General features: G+C 36.0%; 1 protein-coding gene across 2 annotated transcripts in view; it reads left to right on the plus strand.

Annotated features, from left to right (window-relative positions):
* LOC121384708 (laminin subunit gamma-1-like) overlaps window positions 1–9,810 on the plus strand; it is a 110,337-nt gene that overhangs the window by 87,250 nt on the left and 13,277 nt on the right. For both annotated transcript variants that reach the window (XR_005959427.1, XM_041515208.1), the window contains exons 20-26: window positions 496–633; window positions 2,982–3,156; window positions 5,269–5,391; window positions 6,370–6,484; window positions 7,408–7,607; window positions 8,231–8,389; window positions 9,266–9,365. Coding sequence is in view for 1 of the 2 variants with exons in the window: in XM_041515208.1 (XP_041371142.1) it covers window positions 496–633; window positions 2,982–3,156; window positions 5,269–5,391; window positions 6,370–6,484; window positions 7,408–7,607; window positions 8,231–8,389; window positions 9,266–9,365 (1,010 nt within the window). In the remaining variant the exon portion in view is untranslated. The remainder of the gene's footprint in view (window positions 1–495; window positions 634–2,981; window positions 3,157–5,268; window positions 5,392–6,369; window positions 6,485–7,407; window positions 7,608–8,230; window positions 8,390–9,265; window positions 9,366–9,810) is intronic.

Genomic DNA, 9,810 nt, shown 5'->3' on the forward strand with positions numbered 1-9,810 from the left:
ATGTAGAGTGAAACCCTTCCAAACTGGACACCTATAGGACCAACTAAAAAGTCCAATTGTAAGGGGTGTCTGGTTTAGAGAGGTTCAGTTTTGTACTGATGTTTAAAAAGGGTCTGAAACTCGTCTTGTTTTGAGGGAATTCTGGTTTTCTGAGCTACTTGTGTTGATGGGTTTCACAGTACATTAAAAAGGTTGATTTTAAAATTTCATTCACAAATCCCCTGTTCATGTATATCTGTCTCTCTTTCAGAGGAAAGGTTGGGATGGATTACCAAGAGGAAATGTTTTAGGAGAAGAATTCCCTAATACCAACATTGAAACACATATGATGAATATATTTTTAACAGCTTAACATGACAAAAGAATTGTTCCTTTATTAAGTTTATTCTTTTAAGACTAGTGTAGCAAAACATGAGTGTATTCAGATATATTTCCTTTTTTTCTATGTTAAATATTTATTGTTTCATTCGATATTCTGACTCTCCTTTGTTACAGGCAAATGGATGATGCCGAAAGGATCAGCACAATTGCTAAGAATGCTCTGAACACATCGAGAGAAGCACTTCGTCTTGCTCAGGAAGTCTTCAGCATGCCAGACCAAACTGCTTACGAAATACAGAAATTGAGACAAGAGTATGTTATTTTTTTTATACACCTGTCTGTTGTGTGTCCATACGTACGTCCGTCCGTCCGTCCGTTAACTTTTTTTTGTCCAGACCATATCTTACATTCAGATGCATACAGGACCATCAGACCTCACATGTAGGAACAACTTGAGATGACGGTGTGTCGGATACTATTACTAGGTCACTATGGCCTACTTTTCACAGTCTACTGCACATAATAGTAAATCCTTGTCTGGACCATATCTTGCATATAGATGCATACAGGACCATTGTTTGTCATGACAGTGATATATCTGCTTTATAGAATAGCTCATTGAGGTTAGAACTAAGGAAAGGAAATGTTTATTTAATGATACTTCAGCACCTTTTAAATACTTGATCAAGAGAAATATAGAGAGCGAGAGAAAACCTGTTGCCGCCACATACATTTGAATCCCGTTGGCTTGAACCCCATTGGTGCTCGAGAAAGTGTTTGTCCCATTGGGTAGTTCGGCCTAACCATTCAGTCAGCATGTAAGTGTAACTCGGGACTTTGTTTTTTTGGTTCAAGCGTTGCTGTGTATTAGAGTTCCAACCAACAAGATTCTATTGTACTACTATGAATAAGACAGCATGGGTTCTTTTATATGCCATTATCCTATAGACAGGACAGTACTTACCATGGCCTTTGATATACCAGTCATGAGGCCCTAGTTGGGAAGGCAAATTGACTATGTAGTATGTTATCGGAGGAAACAGATACATACTAAATACATTGATCTATTTTACTTCAGTAAACATTGCAGTGGAATTGTGATCTTACTTTAAAATATCCTTGGGCAGGATCTGGCATAGTTGGTAGAGTGCTTACCTGAGGTGTTGTGAGTTGTAGGATCGAACCCCCTCAATGGACCCATTTTCTAATAGGGTTCTTCCCAACCAGTGCCCCAATGAGAAAGAAAGAAAGAAAGAAAGAAATGTTTTATTTAACGATGCACTCAACACATTTTATTTACATTTATATGGCGTCAGACATATGGTTAAGGACCACACAGATTTTTAGAGGAAACCCGCTGTCACCACTACATGGGCTACTCTTTCCGATTAGCAGCAAGGGATCTTTTATTTGCGCTTCCCACAGGCAGAATAGCACAAACCAAGGCCTTTGTTGAACCAGTTATGGATCACTGGTCGGTGCAAGTGGTTTACACCTACCCATTGAGCCTTGCGGAGCACTCACTCAGGATTTGGAGTCGGTATCTGGATTAAAAATCCCATGCCTCGACTGGGATCCGAACCCAGTACCTTCCAGCCTGTAGACCGATGGCCTAATCACGACGCCACCGAGGCCGGTTCCAATGAGAAAGTGCATATAAAAGATTGTTTGCTGGGTTTCCTATATGTTAGAATTATTAAGTGTTTGACATCCAATAGACTATGATTAATTAACCAATGGGGGTGGGGGTGCTTGCCTGATGTGCAGATCGGTCTGGGATCGATCCCTGTCAGTGGACCTATTGGGCTATTTCTTGTTACAACCAGTGCACCATGAACCATGACTGGTACATGTATACTAAAGGCTGTGGTATGTGCTATCCTGTTTATGGCATGGTGCTTATAAAAGAATTCTTACTACTATGACTATATCATGTTAAAATTACCTAATGTTTGACATTCAATAGCTGATGATTAATGAATCAGTGTGATCTAGTGGTGTCGTTAAACAAAACAAAACTTTAATCAGGACTTCTAGATTATGGTAGCCCCACTCCCATGGTTAGTGATATTCAATGTTGGGCTAGTAAATAACTACTATTGCTATGCCTGATGGCTTGTGAATTTTAAAAATCTTTTTATCAAATATTGCAGTTAAGTCTATTTTGTAAATATAAATATCCTGACCCCACCCCAACCCCCAATGTTAATGTTTTTTAGCTCTATCTCCCTCTTTAGGTGACATATCTATTATTTAGTAAAATTGTATTAACTTAAATTAAAGTAGGGCTAGTGAATTTGTAATTGTGGCTAGTACATTTTTTAAATCATTGATCCCATGGCTAGTGGATTTAAAAAAAATTCTAGAATCCCTGCTTTAATTAACCAATGTGCTCTAATGGTGTTAAGCCACGACTGGTGTATCAAAGGCCGTGGTACTTACTATCCTGTCTGTGGGATGGTGCATATAAAAGATCCCTTGCTGCTAATTAGAAAGAGTAGCCCATGAAGTGGCGACAGTGGATTTCCTCTCTCAATATCTGTGTGGTCCTGTTGAGTGTGTCGTTAAATAAAAAAAACATTTTCTTCCATTTTTTTCTTTTTTTTCTTATGGAGTTATTAAATAAAACAAGTGTTTATTTTTTTGTTTTTTTGTTTCAGTTACAGTGATGCTGACCGTCTGTTCACGCAGACTAAGATTCTAGCGCAGGAGGCCCAGGACCTGTCTAAGGAGGCCCACAGCCAGGCCCTCGACCTGTACACCGAGGCTCTGGAGGACATACCATCCGTCAATGTGCCACAACTCATTGCTGATGCAGCACAGATAAAAAATGAGGTAACACTGAATGGCCAACAGAGTTGAGAACCGTTTGTGTACTTACAATTTTATAATTTATACTGCTTGTATTTATATGTGAAATTTTATTTCTGTTGTAATGAGGTGAGACTTTGTCTGTGTCTGTCTGTCCATTCGTCCATCCATCCATCCATCCGTCCGTTCGTCTGTGTAAACTATTACTAGAAAGGTGAATTTCTGATAATTACTAGTGGGTATTATGTTAGAAACAAATCTTTAATTTGCAATTTGGTGGTGGCAGTCGTGTCAAGTTTGTATTCAGCTTAATGTTAAGTTCAATGTCTCACAAACTATAAATCATACTTCATTGAAACTTATTTTATAGTTGAGCCTAACACAATGCATTTGGAGAAAGACAAATTTAATTGAATTCAAATTTTAATTGAATTTGTTTTCAAGGTTAAGTTTAAAAAAAAACAAATATTGGAATGTGCATTTAGATGACTATTTATGCATGCAACTGTTGGAGAGATTGAATAAATTTGTTAGGCAAGACATTTAATTCCGTGGAATTTTTGTTTAAAAAAATAAAAAATCATAAACAATAATTGGATCTTTTACATCGTATATACAGTCGAACTTGTATATAACAACCACTCAAGGGACCAACAGAAAGTGGCCGTTATGGACAGGGGGCCTTTATATAGAGGTCCCAAAATAATCAATCGAAACCCTAATTTGTTTCTCTATAAAATCTTATTATTAACTGTTGTAACAGTTTGAGTTCCTTTGTTAATTCCAATACCCTCAAGAAAAGAAAAACAACATAAAACAATAAAAGTACATGTAATTGTATTTATTAAAACAGTTTGCACGTTTGCCTCCATATCATTTAATATAATAAAATAAGCACTTTCAATCAATATAATTTACCAATAATAATAAATTAAGCAGTCACATTAAATATTTTAAAAAAAATTCTTTAAACGTCTCTAGTTTGGAATGCATTTGTCACAGAATTAAGCACTTTCATATTAATGTGAATAATTTCACAAATCACAAATGTTGAGTCACTAATTTAGCACAATTTCATCACCGTTACATTTTTTTCAAAAATGTTTAGTTTTTATAAAAGTCACTTGATTTTTGATTGCGTGTTGCAGCAAGCAACATGCATAGAGGCCCCATATTCTTCCATACCCATAGCAGCATCAAGTATTGAAGATTTTCCGTGAAGAAGTGCAAACTCTTTCAGACCAACAATTTTGGTAAACAAAGGTCGCGATTTGCCAAAGCATACCGGCTTAACTAAATCCATTAATGTTTGCCGCTTGGTGCAAACTGCTTGTGAACAACAATCATGACCAGTTAACGGTAGGAACTACTCAGACACCTTGATTATAAATGCCTTTGATAATACCGCAACAACGTAGATACTGTAATACATTCTGCTTTCGTAGGCTACAGCCAATGAGAAGTCGCCTTGTTATCGAGTAACGATTGAGCTGAACTAACGAATGCAAATTATACAAGCGCCGGAACCGAACAGCTGTTGACATTTACCAAATTAACAAAAGGATTAAAATAATGCTTAGTATTAGTAAACGTATATTTGCTTATGACAATAACATCATATGATAACATCAAAATAATTTATTATTTGTTGAGTCGAATCAAATCGCCAAACTTTCCGGTCATGTGACACAACAATGGCGGCACTGCAGAAAACGATGGGATTTATCGGGAACTAAATCGCTGTACGATTATATATGGTGGGAAGAATTTGAAAAAAAATAGGGGGGGGGGGGAATATTTTGGCCGCTAATGCAGGTTCAGACCTAATTTTTGCTGAAAAATAGTGGCCACTGGCCGCGTTGGACAGGTGGCCGCTCTAGAGAGGTCAAAGAAAGAAATAACTGTGTTGGGGGGTGTTTCTGGGTGGCTGTTATGGGCAGGTGGCCGTTATATAGAGGTGCCCATTAGACCAAGTTTGACTGTACTTACTATTTGGGTTTCAATATGGAGGATGAGGTACCACATTTCTGGAAGAATGTGTAACAATGTATGAAATTATATATTACAATATGGAACTTCTTGGAATAATGTATTACAATGTAGACACAGTATACTCATTTCTGTGTTTCTGTACAGGCTATGCAGATCAAAGCAGAGACAGACCGGCTTGTAAATCAAAATCAGGAACTTCTCAGTGATGTTGAAAAACAGAAAATATTGGCTGGGGATAAGCTGGAGGGAGGAATCCGATTGCAGCAGGTATGTGAATTCTAAGATTGTTAACTTGTATCTCTTTATGTCAGAAAATGTTGAGCATTCCAACAGCTAATCAAATTAGCTGCTTCCTTCATTTTCCATTTCTTCTACCATAATCTCAACGTTACGAAATCGTAGGCTATGATGTCACTACAGCACACGCCATACTGACGTCATAGCTTACGACGGTTTTACGATTTTGTAGCGCTAAAATTGCTTAGAAAATTTGGGCCCAGATGTCTTATTTAGCCCAAACTGGATTTTACCTCCCAGTAAATGTACACCAAAATATATAGCAAATAAAATTAGGACAATGGAAAAACACATAGAATATTATTATACGTACTCTAATATTCTAAACAAGAAAATGTGTTTAATACATCATGACGTGTGTAATTTTAGTCATTAAAAAAAATTCTGATTGGATGAATGTTGTCAAGATTATTTCAATTGAACAATATTTGATGATTTTGTAGAAAAGTAAGGTTACCTGTAAAGACAGATGATTGCTTCATGTAAGTCATTAAACAGACTTTGGGAGGGGGGAGGGATTTAGTTCAGTCGGTTGAGTGCTCGCTTGAGGTGCTTACATCGCAGGATCAAACCACCTCGGTGAATCCATTCAGTTGATTCGGTTTTTTCTCATTCCAACAGTGCACCACAACTGGACAAAGGCTGTGGTACATGTGTGTGTGTTTTCCTGTATGTGGGAAAGTGCATATAAAAGATCCCTAACTACATTAGGAAAAAACATTTAGCGGGTTTCCTTTGATGACTACGAGTCGGAATTACCAAGTGTTTCACATCCAATAGTCGAAGATTAATTAATCGATGTGCTCCAGTGGTGTCGTTAAACAAAACAAACTTCCTCTTAAACAGACTTGGGATTATAGTAAGAGAAGGCTGCTTAGTAAATTTGACTCTGTTTTGTGGTTTAATAAAATCAGTGACATCATGGTTGTAATGTTTTGTATTGTTCAGACAACAGATGAACTGCTGGCGGAGGTGGACGCTGCCCGGGCAACAGCGAGGGATGCTGTAGATATGGGAGAGACGACTCTGAAGGAAGCCAATGAAACTCTGAAAACTCTTATAGGTCAGTTAACAGACAATAATAATGAAACTCTATAAACTGTTATAGGTTAGTTTAAAGAAAATAATAATGAAACTCTATAAACTGTTATAGGTTAGTTTAAAGAAAATAATAATGAAACTCTATAAACTGTTATAGGTTAGTTTAAAGAAAATAATAATGAAACTCTATAAACTGTTATAGGTTAGTTTAAAGAAAATAATAATGAAACTCTATAAACTGTTATAGGTTAGTTTAAAGAAAATAATAATGAAACTCTACAAACTCTTATAGGTTAGTTTAAAGAAAATAATAATGAAACTCTATAAACTCTTATAGGTTAGTTTAAAGAAAATAATAATGAAACTCTATGAACTCTTATAAATCAGTTTACAGACAAATAATAAAAATCTTAAACTTTTATAGATTAGTTTACATGACAATAATAATGAAACTCTTCAAACTCTTATAGGTCAATTTACAGACAATAATAATGAAACTTTAAACTCTTATATGTCAGCAATGATAATGAAATTGTACAAACTCTTATAGATGATTTACAGACAATAATAATGAAACACTACAAACTCTTATAGGTGACATGACAGTAATGCAAATGAAATTCTATGAACATCTAAAAGGTAATTTTACAGATAATAATGAAACTATAGATAAGTTTACAGACAATAATAATGACACTATAAACTCTTATAGGTTGGTGTACATCACAAATCACACTAAGTATTCTCTAACACTGATTATTTTAAGGAGCATTATTTTCCAATCTTTGAAATTTTGAGGAGAGCAATTTTTCACTCCGGAGGTTGTTTTTTTACAAAACAAGACAAATTGTATTCCTTTGTTTTGACAGTAACCAATGTTTAATAAATCAATGTGTTCTAGTGGTGTCATTAAACAAAACCAAACATTTCCTTTGTTTTGAACAGAGTTTGACAAGCTGGTGCAGGAGAGTCGCGGCAAGGCTGACGAGGCCCTGAAGAAGGTTGGAAAGATCGAAGACACGATCCGTCGTGCTGAGCAGACCACCGGGGAGGCCAGGGGGGCCCTCAGTGGTGCCAGCTCTGATGCCAGAGAGGCATTTAGGCTTGCCAAACAGGCTCAAGAAACTGCTCAACAGGCTTCAGATGTACGTAACACATTTACACTCAGTATTTATGTACAGGCTTCAGATGTACATATCACATTTACTCAGAGTATTTATGTACAGGCTTCAGATGTACATATCACATTTACTCAGAGTATTTATGTACAGGCTTCAGATGTACATATCACATTTACACTCAGTATTTATGTACAGACTTCAGATGTACGTAACACATTTACACTCAGTATTTATGTACAGACTTCAGATGTACATATCACATTTACACTCAGTATTTATGTTCAGATTCCTGAAAATTCTTGAACATTTCACAAGAACACTACCATTTCCTGTAAATATCCATAAAACACTTTCAGGTAAGGGGTACAAAGTTGTGTTTTTGTGAAATCTTCAGGAATTTAATTGTGATTTTGATAATATTTTCAAAGACCTCATAGTGTTTTTGCATATATTTAGAAAATTATAGTGTTTTTATGAAATATTTAGGAACTTGATATTGTTTTTCTGATATTTACAGGTATTTTGGTGATCATGATAGGTAAAGTGGTTTGTTTAGTTTAAAAAAAAAAATGTAAGATTTTTTTTTTTTTGGGAGGGGGGGTTGTGTCATTTCCTGGAACTGATTAGTATTTTGATGATATTTTCAGGAAGCCAGTAATATTCGCGGAGAGGCTGAACGTATGAAGGAAAAGGCCACCGGTCTGAAGGATGAGGCTGACAGGTTGTCCACTGATGTCGACGATGCCAAAAAAAGAATGGACGATTTTGATTCTCAGGGCATGGATGATGACCGACTTGCTAAAGAGGTTTGAGGATTCATTTATTTAAATTTTTAATAATCAGAGGTGGAGCTAGGGGGAGGGACCAGGGGCCTGGGCCCCTCCTAAATTTTGTGACAGTTATAATTTTATTATATATTAATTTTCATTTTTTTTTACGATCCCCTCCAAACCTCCCCCAAAGTTCCCTTGGCATTCCACCTCATGTCATTGGGGACCCCCCTAAATGGATTTTCTGGACCCGCCACTGATAATTAACTCTGCTTCTTTTTATTGCTATAAAGCAGCAAAAGAAGTGCTCTGTTAATTTGTTCTCCACTTATTTAAATTTTTAAATTGTGTTACACAAACAACTTTGTTGCTACTAACAGGTTATGACTTTTGATGTCACTCCTATGATGTCACACACATAACTAGTTACAAAATCGTTCATTTGACCTCTAGGTCATGATGACATATAATGTGGCTGAAATAACAAAAATAATAGCTTTTCCTCTGAATTTTTATGATCTGCAGGATAAAGATAATAACTAGTTAATGACGTCAGATATCTGCTTTATCCTGTTCAGGCCCGAATGAGAAATTCCGCTCAGCAGAGCCTCCCATAATTTCCCATTCTTACCTTCACAGGATAAAGCAGATATCTGACGTCATTAACTAGTTATTCTCTATATATGGGAAATGCCCCCTATCAGTTAGAAACAATATCCTGTGTTTATTTTAAGGTAAAAACAAGCCCTTTAATATAATGTGTTTATTTAAAAAAAAATTGTTTTAAAAATCGGTTTTTAACTATATAAAAACATATTATAAAAAGAAATCTGAATTATACACGCAACATTTTGACGTTTAACATTTTTAAAGTGGATGCTTCAATGTATGTTTTCTTGTCTTACATTGTAGGCTTTAGATAAAGCAAATGAAGCTAAGTTTGTTGCCGACGATGCCTCAAAGAAAGTTGAAGATGCTCTTGACACAGTCAAGAATATTCTTAGGTTGCTAGGTAAGTAGATTGTACATTTTCAACATACTATAAAAAATATCCTGACATTTATTCAATATCGGTGTATACTACCAAATCAAATCCCATAGACAACAATAGTAACATGTGGCTAAAACTCCTACCTGCAGTGTATCAATCGACATAAATTCCACGGATATAAATACTACCACCCCTCACACTTAAAGTGAATCAGAAAAAATTGGGGGTGAAGCTCCTCATTTCTGAGCTAACGGGTAGCGTCTATGACTACCCTAATTCCGCACAAAATTAGAGTACTTCTTTTGTACAGGTACCCCATACATGTTTCAGGCACAAGGTTACTTGACACTGTGGTACCAGATGAAATAAAATTCCATAAATCTTTTGCCGAGATGAAACTATTGTTTTTTTACAACCAACACACATTTATCACCAATCACAGGACTTGTGGTGTTCACTTCTGAAT

This window comes from Gigantopelta aegis, chromosome 10, assembly GCF_016097555.1.
Source record: "Gigantopelta aegis isolate Gae_Host chromosome 10, Gae_host_genome, whole genome shotgun sequence".
Classification (NCBI taxonomy): Eukaryota; Metazoa; Mollusca; class Gastropoda; order Neomphalida; family Peltospiridae; genus Gigantopelta; species Gigantopelta aegis.